This window comes from Oncorhynchus keta, chromosome 29 (assembly GCF_023373465.1).
Source record: "Oncorhynchus keta strain PuntledgeMale-10-30-2019 chromosome 29, Oket_V2, whole genome shotgun sequence".
NCBI classification, from domain to species: Eukaryota; Metazoa; Chordata; class Actinopteri; order Salmoniformes; family Salmonidae; genus Oncorhynchus; species Oncorhynchus keta.
In genome coordinates, this window is record NC_068449.1 from 31183087 (window position 1) to 31201070 (window position 17984).

Genomic DNA, 17984 nt, shown 5'->3' on the forward strand with positions numbered 1-17984 from the left:
TTATCTTTTTGCTGAGTTTATACACACACACACACACTCCATTTAGCAGGTTGATTTTATATGAAGTCATTTACTCATGTGTGCATATATTTTACGTATGGGTGGCTGGCCCAAGGAAATGAACATGCAATCCCGGCTTTGCAAGCGCCATGCTCTATCAGCTGAGTCATACAGGACAGCTATGAATGCTCTGTGTGTGTGTTTGTATGCCCCATCCATATTTGTCTGCTGTTCCCAAAATCTAAACCAGCCTGCAGCGCCATTGATCCACTGTCTGGTCCCTCTATATGTTTGTCAACAATCATCACTTACAGCCAAACATCCCTGCAATATCACATCATTATTTGACATCCCATTGGACAGATTCCAGACAGGACAGGATTGCTGCCAAGTGGGATATCAAAGGATTATTTATTACATTACGCGTGACCAGACAACACCCCATTTCTATGACAACACCTATAATGCATCAGAATTCCTGTCGGGACTGGATCAAATCACATTTCATTTGTCACATGCTTCATAAACAACAGACAGACTAACAGGAAAATGCTTATGGGAACTTCCCAACAATGCAGGGAAAAATAGAAAAAAAACATTGAAAAAATAATAACGAGGAATAAATCAAAAATGAGTAACGATAACTTGGATATATTTTCCCGTACCCGTAGGGGGCTTTTTTCCTGGCCGTCATTGGAAATAAGAATTTGTTCTTAAATGACTTGCTTGGCCCTCCGTTAGTTAAATCAAGGTTAAATAAATAAAAAATATAAAAACACAGGGCACCAGTAGATACAGAATGCACATATAGGTGGGGCTAAAGTGACTTGGCAACAGTAGAGATAATAAACCGTAGCAGCGGTGTATGTAATGAGTCAAGAGTTAATGAGTCATGAGTCAAGTCAAGCGGGTCAATGCAGATAGTTAGATAAATAGTCCGGGTAGCTATTTAGAAGTCTTGTGGCTTGGGGGTAGAAGCTGTTCTAGATCCTGTTAGTTCCAGACTTGGTGCCTCGGTATTAGTTGTCGTGGACACCAAGGAACTTGAATCTCTCGAGCCACTCCACTACAGCCCCGTCGATCTGGATGGGAGCGTGCTCGGCCCTCCGTTTCCTGTAGTCTACGTTCAGCTCTTGCTAACTTTGAGGGAGAGGTTGTTGTCCTGGCACCACACTGCCAGGTCACTTACCTCCTCCCTATCAGCTGTCTCATCATCGTTGGTGATCAGGTCTACCACTGTCCTGTTTTGTCAGCAAACTTAATGATGGCGTTTGAGTTGTACGCAGCCACAAAGCCGTGGGTGAACTGGGAGTACAAGAAGGGATTAAGCACGCAGCCTTGAGGCGCCTACGTGATGATGCTCAGTGTGTTGGATATGTTGTTGCCTACCCTCACCACCTGGGGGTGGCCCGTCAGGAAATCCAGGATCCAGATGCAAGTGTTCAGTCCCAGGGTTCAGGGCTTAGTGATGAGCTTCGAGGGCACTATGGTATTTAACGCTGAGCTGTAGTCCATAAACAGCATTCTCAAATAAGTGTGCTTCTTGCACACGTGGGAGAGGGCAGTGTGGAGTGCAATAAAGATTACATAATCTGTGGATCTGTTGGGGCGGTATGTGAATTGGAGTGGGTCCAGGACATCTGGGATGATGGTGTTGATGTGAGTGATTACCAGCCTTTCAAGGTTATGAGGCAAAAATAATTTAAACAGTCCCTGTGCCCAAGAACTCCAAGGTAACCTATGGTGGTCTACTTGAAACACATCAGCTATGGAGAATGGTCTGGAACTGCTTGTGCTCTCATGAATGGTTCATTGTTGCTTGTCTCAAAGCTAGCATATAAGCTCGTCTGCTAGGCTCGTGTCACTGGGCAGTTCGCTGCTCGGTTTCCCTTTGTAATCAGTGTTAGTTTGCAAGCCTTGCCATATCTGACGAGCATCAGCGCAGGCGTAGTAGGTGATGTCATATCCTGTGTTTAATCGATTGGTTGCTTACTGTGTAATCTGCATTGCCATTGGCTAGTTATGACTGGTTAATCATTTTGTTTTTGTCATAATTTGTATTTGTAGTATCTCATCCAATCTTTTTCTTGTATTGACGCTTTGCCTGTTTGATAGCTTGTCCGAGGTCGTAGCTGGATTTCTTACAAGCGTTCCGGATTAGAGTCCCACTCCTTGAAAGGGGCAGCTCTAGCCTTTAGCTCAGTGCAAATGTCCTGTAGCTTAGCATCCACTTCATCGGACCACTAGTACTTCCTGTTTGAGTTTTTGCTTGTAAGCAGGAAACAAGAGGATAGAGTTATGGTAAGATCTGCCAAAGGGAGGGCAGGGGAGAGCCTTGTATATGTTTGTGTGTGGAGAAAAGGGGATCTAGATTGTTTTTGCCTGTAGTCTCACTTATGACATCTTGATAAAAATGAAATAAAACATATTTCAGTTTCCCTGCACCTAAAATCACCAGCCATGAGAAGAGTTGCCTCTGGGTGGGCACTTTCTTGTTTGCTTATGGCCCTAAACAGCTCATTGAGTGTGGTCTTAGTGCCAGCATTGGTTTGCATTGATAAATAGAGTGCTATGAAAAATATGTTGGGTCTCCAGCTTATCATAAGGTATTCTAAACTCAGGAGAGCAAAAACTTGAGACTTCCTTAACATTCGAGATTGCGCCCCAGCAGTTAACACAGACACACCACTCCCTCCCTCATCTTACCCGAGTCTGCCAACCGGTCTTGAAGATGTATGGAACAGCCAACAAGATGTATATTATCCATCTTCTTGTTCAGCCACGACTCTGTGAAACATAGAACATTACAATTCTTCAGGTCCTGTTGGTAGGATAGTCTCAAACGGAGCTCGTCCAGTTTGTTCTCTAGTGACTGTACCTAGAGGCGGTTTATTTACTTGTCAACAAAGTTTGGTCGGGATGCCGGCTCATCTGCATCTTTCGCGCCATCTCATCCAATTTTGAGTCCCGGTGATTAGGGCCTTGTGTCGGAGTATGCAGAACGTCCAGAGCTGCTGACTCGTTGAAGTAGAAACCGGTTAGTGATCGCTGTTCAGATCTCCAGATGCTGTTTTCGGTCACACAAAAATAGCGGAATTGGTCAGGAAGCCAGTAAAACGGCTGCTATCCACTGCAACGCCTCTCAGTTCATTCTCAAACCATATGTTTGGGTGCTAATATATCAACTTCATGTGTAAGTTATTACAGGTCAACTATCTCTCCCCATAACAGCACAGTGGTGACTGTGGAGGACGTGGAGAAGGAGTGAAAAAAAGACACACAAAAAAAAATGTTTTGACCAACAGACAGCATGAAATGTGGCTAACATAAAACCCATCAAAACAGAGTAGCTAAAGCAGAGCAGATAGTTCAGTGTGAACAACAGGCATACCAGAGAGAAAACATCACTGCCAGATGCCACAGCTCTTCTCCAGGTCTGCCAAGCTACAGGCCTGATCTTATCCAGACGAGACGTGTGGAGCCCCAAGTCAGAGACACACAACTGTCTGGTGCATCAACGGACAGACGCAGTGGTGTAGTGGAGGGTATACACTGCATACCCACTTATTTTCAGTGGGCATTGCTTATACTCACTTTTTAAACATATAAAAGTAGTGTCGAGGATGTATATGTCATATCAATTAATAAGGTTGATGGAACAGTAGCAGATCAGAATGTTTAGCCTAAAAATGTTGATCAACTACTATTTTTTCACATTTTAGGCGCAGAATTGTGCCAACTGCGGTAGGCCTTTGCGCAAATGTTCCAAAATGCAATTTGCGGGAGAACACAGTTCTAAAATCTGCACCACACATGTGAGCGGTTTAATGGACAGAGATGGAAATATCTGTTAGAAATGTAGAAAGAGGGGAGATCTAAAGATGCAACAACTATCATGGGTTGCGAATATGAATAGGATACTGCATTTGGCTGTTAGACAATGAAAGAAAATTGAAAGAAAACCAATAAGAACAGGAGAACTCTTTACAAAATAAAGTATTTATAAAATAATTGTCTCAACGTTTCTATAGTGGGATTTTGGCTATAGGCTACTTTGAACCAAGACAAGACATTAATAGGAGGTAAAAAAGTCCAAGTTTCAAACAATTAAGGAACAGGAAAGACATAGCGATGCTAATGATAGGCCTAACCGTCGTCTGCTAGATAGAAAGACTTTCCCAAAAAGTAGCTACAAAGTAGCTTATGCCTACCTGGCAGAATGATATCATGATTTGCATCAATCCAGTGACCATTTGTTTTGCAAACTCATGTGCTACAGAAACACTGCTAACTAAACCACAGTGCAAGGTGCATGTGCACTTGAATTAAAAGGGTAACTACTCTCAAAAAATAAAAGTAGTCTCGCGATGTGGTTTAAGCATTGTTATGGACTGAGAACATCCAATTTTGTTGTTTTTCTAATAAAAAAAAGTGTTACTTTGAGAGCGAAAACCTGTTTCAATAGTAGAACTACTATTAGCATACTTGCACAGTACAGCTTGGGTTGGCCTGACTGGGAAAGACCAATATGGGATTCATCATTTTAGGGCATTCAGAGTGTATGTAAATGTTTCTTAAATAAATAAGACAGGAAGTACTCACTTTTCAAAGCACCACTACATCACTGGACAGACGGAAGGAATGGAGGACTGAAATAACTTAGAGATAACGAGAGAGCTTCCTAAATCATTTTTCGGCTGACCTTTGAAGTAATATAAATTACTTCAAAGAAAATAACAAAACACAGCTCTCTCTATGTATCCTGTATTACTCTTCTTCTTTCAAATATGAACTAAGTGGATGGTTGGCAACATCCCCTCGTCTATTATGGCACCTCCACGTTTGACAGTTTTCTTCCGTTCGTGCCTACTCAATATGACCCAAGCCAAATTTCCCTCATCCAGAGGCATAGAGCTGGGGTGTTTACCATGCTGGAGTTTAGGCTGATACTGTTTGACATCTCTGTTTTGGCCCATTGTGAGAGGTCCAATCAGGACACAATGGCTGCAAATGGATTCTATGTAGGAGTCTTGTTTGGCCAGTGCCTGGGACAACTGACTCAGTCGGCAGAGCGCGTGGAAGCCCTGCAAGTTGAAGGGCCAGACTGTACTGCTGGCGGCTGCTGCTGCTGGGTAGGGACAAGGACAGGCACCATCATGAACTGGTAGCCAATGCCTGCACGAACACTCACTGGCCCCCTTCTCAATGGGGTCTGCAGAGCTAAATGAGGATGAGCGTGTCTCACTCATGGTAGCTAACCCTTTAATGGATCAATAGTGAGAGTAATAAGGGGATAACAGAGAGCTTGGGATTATTAGGATGAGCACTAGGAAGAAGCTATTCTCTATCCCTATAGAGGCATGAGCACTGGGCCTTTGTTGACCCTGTGATGACCATACAAAGAGGAAGCATTGGCCTCTGAGTTTTCTGAAGTTTCCTTCATCTGAAACACTATTACTGCAACCCCCCTCCAAGTCTCTGATCACAATTTCCCTCCCTCCCTCCCTCCCTCCCTCCCTCCCTCCCTCCCTACCCACTCAACCATAACAATCTTTGCTCTCCCTCTCCCGTTACTCTCTCCTCTTCCATCCTATCATCTCTACCATATGCTAAATCCTTCTCTCTCCTGTCTCCTGATTCTGCCTTTTCAACCCTACTCACCTCCCTTTCCGCATCCTATGACTCTCACTGTCCCCTTTCCTCTTGGCCCTCACCTCCTGCTCCGTGGCTGAGTGACTCACAGCAAGCTTACAGAATAGGGCTGCAGCTGAGCTGAAACGCAGGAAAACTAAAGTTCCGGAGGACCTATCCCTTCTCTCTACCTTCTCTTCCTCTGTATCCGCTATTAAGCTACTTTTGATCACTCTACATTTCAAGCTTCTGCCTCTAACCCTAGGAAACTTTTTTACACCTTCTCCTCCCTCCTTAATCCTCCACCTCCTACCTACCTCTCTGCGGACAACTGTCAACCACTTTGAACAGAAGGTTGACGATGTCCCTTCCCAATTCACTCAGCCTACTGAGTCCACTGGTCCCACTCTCACAGAACTTCCTATGCCTTGACCTCTTTCTCCCCGCTCTCTCCAGATGGAATCCTGCAACTTGTGATGTCCCGCCACCCGTCAACCTGCCCGCTCAACCCCATCCCCTCTTCCCTTCTCCAGACCACATCTGGAGACCTCCCATTACTCACTTCCCCTCATCAACTCATCCCTGACTACTGGTTGAGTCCCCTCGGACTTCAAGAAGGCCAGAGTCGCTCCCTTCCTCAAGAAACAAACACTCAACCCTTCTCACGTCAAAAACTACAGACCGTTATCCCATCTTTCTTTTCTTTCCAAAACACTTGAGCATGCTGTCTCTGACCAACTCTCTCTCTTTATCTCTCTCAGAACGACCTTTTTGACCCTAACCAGTCAGGCTCCAAGACGGCTCACTCAACTGAGACTGCTCTCCTCTGTCACGGAGACTCTCCTCACCGCCAAAGCTGACTCTGTTTTCATCCTCCTATACTTGTCCACTGCCCTCGACATTGTGAACCATCAGATCCTCCTCTCCACCATCTCAGGCACTGCACACTCTTGGATTGCATCCTACCTAGTAGGTTGCGCCTACCAGGTAAAGTGGAGAGGATCTGAGGATCTGCTCTCACTACTGGTGTCCCCCAGGGCCCGGTTCCAGGCCCTCTCCTATTTTCTCTATACACTAAGCCACTTGGCTCCGTCACATGATCTCTCCTATCACTGCTAAGCAAATGACACTCAACTACTTCCTCAACTACTCAACCTTTCCCCCTTCTGACACCCAGGTGACAACCCGCATCTCTGTGTGCCTGGCAGACATCTCAGCTTAGATGTCGGCCCACCACCTCCTCCACTACAAGACCATGGTGTTTGCCTACGGAATAGCAATGGAAACTAGCCCTCCCTACCTTCAGGCTATGCTCAAATCCTACACCCTAACCCGAGCACTCCATTCTGCCATCTCTAGTCTCTTGGTCCTCGCACCCCTGTGGGGGTCAGCTCCCGCTCAGCCAGGTCAATGCTCTGTCAGGGCACCCCAAAGATGGCTTCCTCCTGACTCTAAATCAGCAAAGTTCCTGCCAATCTTCCGAGAATGTCTGAAACCCTACCTCTTCACAGAGTATCTTAAATGAATCCCAAGGCCCAATCCCAATCAATCTCAAGGATCCCCAAAAAAGTAATGTCTTCTCCTACTAGCACTGACTTTGCTGATAACAACATTATTGAGGTTGTCTCACCAAACTAATTGTCGCTCTTGATAAGAGTGTCTGCTATGCCTTTATATTGCTGCTAAGAAGCATTGATTATGCTGGAAACAAGCTCACAAAGTATTTCAGAAGAAATATATCAAATGCGAGCTCCTCCCTTTGTGAGTATTTATGAGTCCAAATCACACAGAAGAAAAGCAAGTGCAGACCTGGCCGCTTCGCCTTCAAACATGGCCATCCACGTATCCCCACATATGATTAAGCTAGTTAAATACTTCACAGTCCTGAAAGATTTTAATTCGAGTGTAATCATGTAATAAATGAAAGCCATAAATGGCCAGATCCCTTTAGTCATCTATACAGTAGAACTGAACCAACTACCAACCAGCAGCTCTTAAAAGGATACTTTGGGATTTTGGCAATGAGGCATTTTGTCTACTTCCCCAAAGTCAGATTAAATGGTAGATACCATTTGTATGTCTCTGTGTCCAGTATTAAGGAAGCTAGAAGTAGTTTCTCAAGCCAACTCTAACTAGACAAAGGGCCTCATTGCCAAAATTCCGAAGTATCACTTGAATGGACGAGAGAAGCAGAGAATGAGAATGACACAGCAATTCAGCATGGCATTGGATCCAGCCCAGCCCAAGAACAGTACGTACAACCAGCTCAGAGAACATGGCATCCAGCTCCTCTTCAAGCGGCATGGGCAGGGAGGGCTCCATGGTCTGTAGGATGAAGTTACTGTCATGGCGAAGGCGGTAGGTGATCTCCGGGTGATCACTCCCTTTAAAACAGCAGAAAATATCGGAGAGGCCCCGCCCTGGACGCTTGCGAGGGGCCATGGCGGCCAGGGTTTGGGCCCTTTCTAGGGAACGTTACCGTTTCTCACCACGGCTCCCTGTAGAAGGAGACAAAACAGATTGTTAGTGGAATACATGGTTGGAGTCATTTAACCAGGTTATTAATTTGGCTTCTGAGGGTGTGAAATATGTCAATTCTAACCCTGAGGGTGTGGTCTATGTCACTCCCAGAGCATGGTGTATGTCACATGATCTATGCCATGGGCAATTCCACGGTCACAGAATGAGACGTACAGTGGGGCAAAAAAGTATTTAGTCAGCCACCAATTGTGCAAGTTCTCCCACTTAAAAGGATTAGAGAGGCCTGTAATTTTCATCATAGGTACACTTCAACTATGACAGACAAAATTAGAAAAAAAATCCAGAAAATCACATTGTAGGATTTTTTATGAATTTATTTGCAAATTATGGTGGAAAATAAGTATTTGGTCAATAACAAAAGTTTCTCACTACTTTGTTCTATACCTTGAAATGCTTCTTACGAAGCCACTCCTACGTTGCCCGGGAGGTGTGTTTGGGATCATTGTCATGCTGAAAGACCCAGCCACGTTTCATCTTCAATGCCCTTGCTGATGGAAGGAGGTTCACTCAAAATCTCACGATACATGGCCCCATTCATTCTTTCCTTTACACTTTCCTTTACACGTCCTGGTCCCTTTGCAGAAAAACAGCCCCAAAGCATGATGTTTCCGCCCATGCTTCAGAGTAGGTATGGTGTTCTTTGGATGAAACTCAGCATTCTTTGTCCTCCAAACACGATGAGTTGAGTTTTTACCAAAAAGTTCTATTTTGGTTTCATCTGACCAAATGACATTTTCCCAATCTTCTTCTGGATCATCCAAATGCTCTCTAGCAAACTTCAGACGGGCCTGGACATGTACTGGCTTAAGCAGGGGGACACGTCTGGCACTGCAGGATTTGAGTCCCTGGTGGCGTAGTGTGTTACTGATGGTAGGCTTTGTTACTTTGGTCCCAGCTCTCTGCAGGTCATTCACTAGGTCCCCCTGTGTGGTTCTGGGATTTTTGCTCACCGTTCTTGTGATCATTTTGACCCCGCGGGGTGAGATCTTGCGTGGAACCCCAGTTCGAGGGAGATTATCAGTGGTCTTGTATGTCTTCCATTTCCTAATAATTTTCTCACACAGTTGATTTCTTCAAACCAAGCTGCTTACCTATTACAGATTCAGTCTTCCCAGTCTGGTGCAGGTCTACAATTTTATTTCTGGTGTCCTTTGACAGCTCTTTGGTCTTGGCCATAGTGGAGTTTGGATTGTGACTGTTTGAGGTTGTGGACAGGTGTCTTTTATACTGATAACAAGTTCAAACAGGTGCCATTAATACAGGTAACGAGTGGAGGACAGAAGAGCCTCTTAAAGAAGAAGTTGCATGAAGTCTATGAGAGCCAGAAATCTTGCTTGTTTGTAGGTGACCAAATACTTATTTTCCACCATAATTTGCAAATAAATTCATTAAAAATCCTACAATGTGATTTTCTGGATTCTTTTCTCTCATTTTGTCTGTCATAGTTGAAGTGTACCTATGATGAAAATTACAGGCCTCTCTCATCGTTTAAGTGGGAGAACTTGGTGGCTGTCTAAATACTTTTTTGCCCCACTGTAACAGATGTTTCACTTTAAAAATGTACGTCAAACAAAAACCAAATGATTGCAAAGTTAAACAAACCATGCAGCTTTTAATGACATTTAGGATGACTTAACAATTTCCACAGGAAATTTAACAAATACACATTTACTTGAACAGGGCAGAATGACAGAACAAATAGCACAAATGGTCATTCCGCAACCAAACTTTGCCAAACTTTGCATCTGCATTGTTCTCAAAGTACAGCGGAGTCAATCACCACCTTCCGGAGACACCTGAAACCCCACCTCTTTAAGGAATACCTAGGATAGGATAAAGTAATCCTTCTCACCCCCCTTTAAAGATTTAGATGCACTATTGTAAAGTGGCTGTTCCACTGGATGTCATAAGGTGAATGCACCAATTTGTAAGTCGCTCTGGATAAGAGCGTCTGCTAAATGACTTAAATGTAATGTAAATGTAAATGTGGGTGGCTGAGTTAAAACACAGGCCTAACAGTGGAGGACCATCCTCCTCAGTGAATTTCATAAAAATTGTCAAACTTAAAGTTATCCTTTTTAGAAAAAACTATACTAAACATAATCATGTCACCAAATAACTGATTGAAAACACTATTTTGCAAAGGTCTACAGTAGCCTCAACAGCACTCTGTAGGGTAGCACCATGGTGTAGCCGGTGGAAAGCTAGTTTCTGTACTCCTCTGGGTACATTGACCTCAATACAAAACCTAGGAGTCTCGTGGTTCTCACCCCCTTCCATAGTCTCACCCCCTTCCATAGACTTGTAATTATATATTTCAGAGGACGTCCTCCAGCCTATCAGAGCTCGAGGCATGAACTGATATGTTGGCCAACCAATCAAAGGACCAGAGAATTCATCTAGTACTGAAAGCATCAGCCTCAGCCACCTAGCACTGCAGTGTATAAAATGTGGTGAGTAGTTGACTCAAAGTGAGAGAGAAAGACAATACAAATACATTTCTTCGCCCCCCAAAAAGTTAACTTTCAGTTTCACTTACTTAGCTAGCAAATGCGGCCAGGTAGTTTAGCCTACTGAAACACCCTGCTCAAACAGAGGGATGCTATGTTAGCTCGCTGAGTTTCCAACACAACACTGGAAGATAAGCTTTTGGTACTACTAATTTATTGCCATCATGGCCCGTCGGTGTAACTGCTTACTGACTGTACAATAACATTACTGCATGATTGTAGCAAGTTTACTAATGCGTTTGCTCTATTAACAATGCTGACGTTTGACGTTACTTTAGTTAATATGGTGATAACGATGTATGTAGCGGTTTGGCTTGGAAAGGTTTTTTCTCCTGGCCACACAGCTGGGTTGTGCTTTGAAGTCCACAAGTGAAGGGAAGAGAATGAATACAACGTGGCTGTTACGAGAGTGAACTCTGTTTACGCGTGATCAGGGGTGTATTCATTCCACCGATTCTGTAAAAAAAAAAAACTTTTCTTAAAACTGAAGTAAACAGAACAAAACGGGGATAAACATACCTGAATTTTTCCAATAGAAACTCTTGTTTGCAACTTCGGACTAATGATTACACCCTATATCAGCTAGATGCAGGCAAGAGTGTGCAAGGCGGTATTGAATGTCAATGTCTCACCTCAAATGTCTCTCGACCTGTGGTCACCTACGCTGTAAACTGTCATTCATAGGCTAGGTTATAGCAACCTCAGGTTGGGTATAAGAAAAATGTTAGTATCATGTAGTAGCCTAAACCCATCTTTGTTACATTGAACTGGGTGAATGGAATATGAATGAACGTCATCCAACATGCTCTAATAGAAATAAGGCCATGCTCATTAAGAAAAAAAATGTGTTCTCCCTCACCTTAACGACACTAACCACAACTGAGGCCTAAATGTACTGTTATACAACTAGACATTCAAGGACTACAAATAAAGAGACAGAGAGTCCTGTAATGTCAATGGGAGAGAGCCATTACTGGGTTATTGTCTACTGTATAGAGAAAACACAGTGCAACACTACAGATTGTTCTTTTATTTATTTTATTTCACCTTTATTTAACTAGGTAGGTTAGTTAAGAACAAGTTCTCATTTGCAACTGCGACCTGGCCAAGATAAAGCATAGCAGTTCGACGCATACAACAACACAGAGTTACACGTGGAACAAAACATACAGTCAATAATACAGTAGACAAAAAGAAAAGTCTATATAGAGTGAGTGCAAAGGAGGTAAGATAAGGGAGGTAAGGCAATGAATAGGCCATGGCGGCGAAGTAATTACAATATAGCAATTAAACACTGAAATGGTAGATGTGCAGAAGATGAATGTGCAAGTAGAGATACTAGGGTGCAAAGGAGCAAGATAAATAAATACAGTATGGGGATGAGGTAGTTGGATGGGCTGTTTACAGATGGGCTATGTACAGGTGCAGTGATTTGTGAGCTGCTCTGACAGCTGGTGCTTAAAGCTAGTGAGGGAGATATGAGTCTCCAGCTTCAGTGATTTTTGCAGTTCGTTCCAGTCATTGGCAGCAGAGAACTGGAAGGAAAAGCGGCCAAAGTAGGAATTAACTTTAGGGGTGACCAGTGAGATATACCTGCTGGAGCATGTGCTACGAGTGGGTGCTGCTATGGTGACCAGTGAGCTGAGATAAGCCGTGGCTTTACCTAGCAGAGACTTGTAGATGACCTGGATCCAGTGGGTTTGGCGACGAGTATGAAGCGAGGGCCAGATAACTTATCTCATACAGGTCGCAGTGGTGGGTAGTATATGGGTAGACTGCATCCAATTTGATGAGTGTTGGAGGCTATTTTATAAATGACATTGCCGAAGTTGAGGATCGGTAGGATGGTCAGTTTTACGAGAATATGTATGGCAGCATGAGTGAAGGATGCTTTGTTGCGAAATAGGAAGCCGATTCTAGATTGAATTTTGGATTGGAGATGCTTAATGTGAGTCTGGAAGGAGAGTGTACAGTCTAAACCAGACACCTAGGTATTTCTAGTTATCCACATATTCTAAGTCGGAGCCGTCCAGAGTAGTGATGCTGGACGGGCGGGCAGGTGCGGGCAGTGATCGGTTGAAGAGCATACATTTAGTTTTACTTCTATTTAAGAACAGTTGGAGGCTCCGGAATGAGAGTTGTATGGCATTGAAGCTCGTCTGGAAGTTAGTTAACACAGTGTCCAAAGAAGGGCCAGAAGTATACAGAATGGTGTTGTCTGCGTAGAGGTGGATCAGAGAATCACCAGCAGCAAGAGCGACATCATTGATCTATACAGAGAAGAACATTTAACCCTGTGGCACCCCCATAGAGACTGCCAGCGATCCGGATAACAGGCCCTCCGATTTTACATACTGAACTCCATCTGAGAAGTAGTTGGTGAACCAGGCGAGGCAGTCATTTGAAAAACCAAGGCTGTTGAGTCTGCCAATAAGAATGTGGTGATTGACAGAGTCGAAAGCCTTGGCCAGGTCGATGAATACGGCTGCATAGTAATGTCTCTTATCAATGGCGGTTATGATATCATTTAGGATCTTGAGCATGGCTGAGGTGCACCCATGACCAGCTCTGAAACCAGATTGCATAGCGGAGAAGGTACGGTAGGATTCAAAATGGTCTGTAATCTGTTTGTTAACTTGGCTTTCGAAGACCTTAGAAAGGCAGGGTAGGATAGATATAGGTCTGTAGCAGTTTGGGTCTAGAGTGTCTCTCCCTTTGAAGAGGTGGATGACCGCGGCAGCTTTCCAATTTTTAGGAATCTCAGACGATATGAAAGAGGTTGAACAGGCAAGTGATAGGGGTTGCAACAATTTTGTCAGATCATTTTAGAACGAGAGGGCCCAGATTGTCTAGCCTGGCTGATTTGTAGGGGTTTGCAGCTCTTTCAGAACATCAGCTATCTGGATGTAGGTGAAGGAGGAATGGGGAGGCTTGGGCGAGTTGCTGTGGGGAGTGCAGGACTGTTGACCGGGGTAGGGGTAGCCAGGTGGAAAGCATGGCCAGTCGTAGAAAAATGCTTATTGAAATGCTCCATTATAGTGGATTCATTCAGTGAATTAGATAAAAGCAAACATACCCGCTTTAAAATATATGGGTAGATAGCTACCTCACCACACGGACCAGAACATGTCTCCCCTCACAATCCTCAGATTGGTTTAGAGGCCTAGCTACAGTGGCTTTTGATGATTAGAAAACACACACACAGAGAGAGAGAGACAGAGAGGAAGCAATATTATGCCGCGGGGCCTCAGCCTGCCGCATCCCTCTCAGTGACCCTACACAACAGGACCAGGATTTATATCCAAACACGGGCACTGTGGGGATTAGTGCACTGACTGGGAAGACCCGCTGCTTCTCAGCTCAACTCACTGTGGTTTCATGTTCATGTACTAGCAGCAGGCAATAGACACACACACACACACTTCTACACTCTTCACATACGCTGCTGCTACTCTGTTTATGATCTATCTTGATTGCCTAGTTACCTTAACCCATACCTACTTGTACATATTACTTCTACTACCCCATACATTGACTTGGTACCAGTACTACTTTTATATCGCCTCGTTGTTGTCTTTTCTCTTGCTATTTTTATTTGCTACATTTCTTACCTTTTAACTTTGCATTGTTGGGAAAGGGCTTGTAAGTAAGCATTTCACAGCAAAGTCACAGATTGATCCTGAGTTTAAGCAAAGTGATTTCTAAGATCCAGAACTGGGCCAGTAAGACAAATGGCAGTATGTTAGTCTTTGAAGAGGGAGATATGTGGATGTTATGAGTGTAAATCATGCGACTCGTATCTATGAGCTTTGATTAAGCAGGAACCAGAGACTCAACTCCTGTTGAGAGAGTAAGATTAAGAATCTAAATGAAAGGAGAAAAGCAAAAGAAAACAATATCACCTCAGAATTGTGCTAAACTGAAAAGTTCCATGAATATTAACTTGTAAATGAGGTCCTGGGGTTAGCTAACAGAAACCAGGACTGGCCTGAGAAGCCAATCTAACAACCGCAGGAGAGGAAAGTGAAACCCAGCAGTCTGTGATAACCTCACTGGGGACCACACTGGCTGCTAAGGTCAGACTGAGGGAAGTCTACTCTGTTTTGGGTTCATTCACAAAAATCTCAGTGAATAATTTACACAAGGTTAGATGCTCTCAATGTTTCTCCTCTGAGAGGTCGATTTACACAAGGCCAGAGCGAGAAAGATCAGCTTCCAAAACTCCCAAGGAAGCACTACTCTGACCTTCCACAAAGCACTAAGCAAACATCATCAGTCAACATCTTCAGTTACTATAAAGAGGCTTGTCTTGAACTAAGAATGTGTGGGTGTGCTAAATCCTGTGGATCTGTACATTAGCTAGGCTAAATCCTGTGGTTGAGTAGCTAGGCTAAATCCTGTGGTTGAGTAGCTAGGCTAAATCTTGTGGTTGAGTGGCTAGGCTAAATCATGTGGTTGTGTAGCTAGGCTAAATCCTGTGGTTGTGTAGCTAGGCTAAATCCTGTGGTTGTGTAGCTAGGCTAAATCCTGTGGTTGTGTAACTAAGCTAAATAATGTGATTGTGGAACACACATAACTCATACAATCCACACCATTGAAGTCTTGGAGTAGCCTATTAGAGAACAACTTTACCACTTTCTTAGGTATGGACAAATGTGAACAGACCAAACAAGACTAGAAAGGTGAATGACCACTCTTTGCAGCAAGTAGGCCTATATACAGTATGTTGTATATTTGCTAGTATAGAATATTGTAAGATATGATATGTATAATATTTACTAATTTAATTGTTTCATCACTGAATCAACAGCGTACAAAAGGCAGATAGTTTGAACATTATATGGCAATAAAAACAATTGCCGACTAAGTATAAAACAAACACACATCATCTAGAGATGCCTAACCTAAACATGACATAAAACCACGATGTCTCCCCAGGAAATCAAATTAAAATAAGTCTCCCTCCCCGGCAGTCATTTTAAAAACACATGAAGCGGTCTGTTTATTTATGTGCAACCTTGTCCTTCCTGAATGGACTACCATCATCAGCACAGAGAGTAAGTCCCAAATGGCACCCTTTTTACTGCACTACTTTTTTTATACCAGGGCCCCTAGTATATAGGGAGTAGGATGCCATTTGGGATGCAAACTGAGTGTTTTCCACATTGTGCTGGACTCCAGTGAATCTGTCGGTTCCTACAACAGCAGATGATGTCCTTGTGAACTTTACACGATCCATCTTTAGAAAGGGAGATGTTCTGTTCCAGGGAACTAAAGAGGAAAACTAAAAGGAGGGCAGGTACTGCAGAAGAGCTGTACTAAGACCTGGATCAGAGCCCTTTGGAGAAACCATTCCTACCTCTTACCCAGGTCAGCTTCAGGAAAGAGACACACACAGGACAACTTCAGGGAAGCGATACTCTTTGAAGCACAGCCATCAATAAACACTGAGTTTTTCCTCTCCTTTCTCTTTCTCATTCCTTTCTTTTTTCCTTACTTTTATTAAAGACTAAGCACAAAGAGTCCGACTGGAAAACTTTGAGGGATGGGGATTTTTAATATCTTCCATTTCAAAGAGCAGCTTGTAATAGTCAGTATGCTGATAGCAATACTAACTGATGCAGTTACTTTTATTAGCAGTCTCATTCGTATCCTATTTCCTGTTTATCCGTGATATATGACATATATGGTATACTGTACATCCAAAAGAGGCAATCAGAGAGCATTTTGGGAGATTATCATGAGTGGGGGGTATAGCCTGTATGTTTGCATGTCTGAGCTATACATGAATTCAATTTACTCATGATCCTCCATGATCCAACACACAGTCCCATACATTACACATCCATGAATTCATAATCCCCAATTCACAACACTGCTGATACACCAACGTGCCTCCCTCCCTCTGAGGCACTGAGCTTCGGAAGCCACATCTGTTCTGATTGTTGTACCAAAGGTGAGTCAGCAGGAGAAAACAGGATGTGTGCAGTGCCACTGGTTGATTCTCAGACTCGCTCATTCACACCCACACATGTTCCTACTGTAACAGCCTTTCTGATTACGCTGTACCAGCTGAAAAACACACAGCTACTGAGCTGACAGTCATTCAAATTAGGGTTGGGATCAATTCCATTGAAATTCAAACAATTAAGGGAAATTGACTGAGTTGAAGTGGAATTGTGTCTTGTAGTTTGACTGGTATTGCTGATTCCTATGACAGGCATCTAACTAACAATGCCAATAACAACGAGTATTACTAGGCTATAATTGCGTAGCACTGGGATGAGGCAAACCCTAAAACAATGTTTGAACAAATACAACTCACGATGTGCAGAATCAAATTAAATGATCTCGAGATCCCAAAGTGTACTTAGACAACATACCAGGCTGATTGTTGCCCTTAAAGCAAAACCAGATACGCTCAACGTGTTCAAGAAGTAATTATTGGATTCTTCGTAGCTAGAGCTGTTTACACATATTGGGTACAGATGTCATATTGGATACAGGGCCATGAGTTGCACTGTAACCCCTCTGCAAAACAAAAAACAGTTAATTTTTTTTCTTCCAACGACACGCACACATCTGAGAACATCTGGCAATTAAAAGTCCTGAACAATCGCAGGATGTTCGTGATCTTTATCAGTCTCCTGACAGGCAGGACAGTTTGATATTCTCTCCAGTGCTCAGCCGCGTCAAACTTCTGATTGCTGTACACACAACACTAAAAGATGACTCACTTGCTCTCTCTGCCATTGCCCTGAGTTAGGGCTTCTGATAAAAGCAGACACATACAGACACTCCTCTGCTCCCATTTCTGATTATGTTATGTTTATATCTGACTGATTGGAGCATTGTTCACTTGCAGTATGGGCCGGGTTTCCTGGACCCAGATTAAGTGTATTCCTGTTCTAACAAGCACTTTCAAGGGACTGATTGAGTCGCCATTGACCAAGCAGTTTAGTCCATGAATAGGCTTAATCTGGGATTGGGCAACTGGCCTTGATAACCACTAATACAAACTCACTGCACTATGAGCAGCAGCATAGGAGGACTGCAAGACAGAGAAAGTGTGAAAGGAAATGAAGTAACTTCGAAGTGTATTGCTCAGCAGCCCAGCGGTCAGTCAAAGATGATGTAGTTCTAATCTAAACATTAGAGACAGACTGTAAACCACATGTTACACATCCTGCTGCTGCTCATTGACCCGCTGGACCAAACCAACATATACTGTACAGCCAGGCACACACTGAATTCAGTAAGAATATCTGTTCATCAAGTGTGTGGGGACAATTTGGTCTGAGC

General features: G+C 43.5%; 1 protein-coding gene across 5 annotated transcripts in view; it reads right to left on the minus strand.

Moving 5' to 3' along the window:
- Positions 1-17984, minus strand: part of LOC118362702 (disheveled-associated activator of morphogenesis 1-like) — an 81220-nt gene that overhangs the window by 33645 nt on the left and 29591 nt on the right. For all 5 annotated transcript variants that reach the window (XM_035743261.2, XM_035743257.2, XM_035743259.2 and 2 more), the window contains exon 2: positions 7891-8129. In XM_035743261.2, the coding sequence (XP_035599154.2) occupies positions 7891-8073 (183 nt within the window). In that variant the 5' untranslated portion in view covers positions 8074-8129. The remainder of the gene's footprint in view (positions 1-7890; positions 8130-17984) is intronic.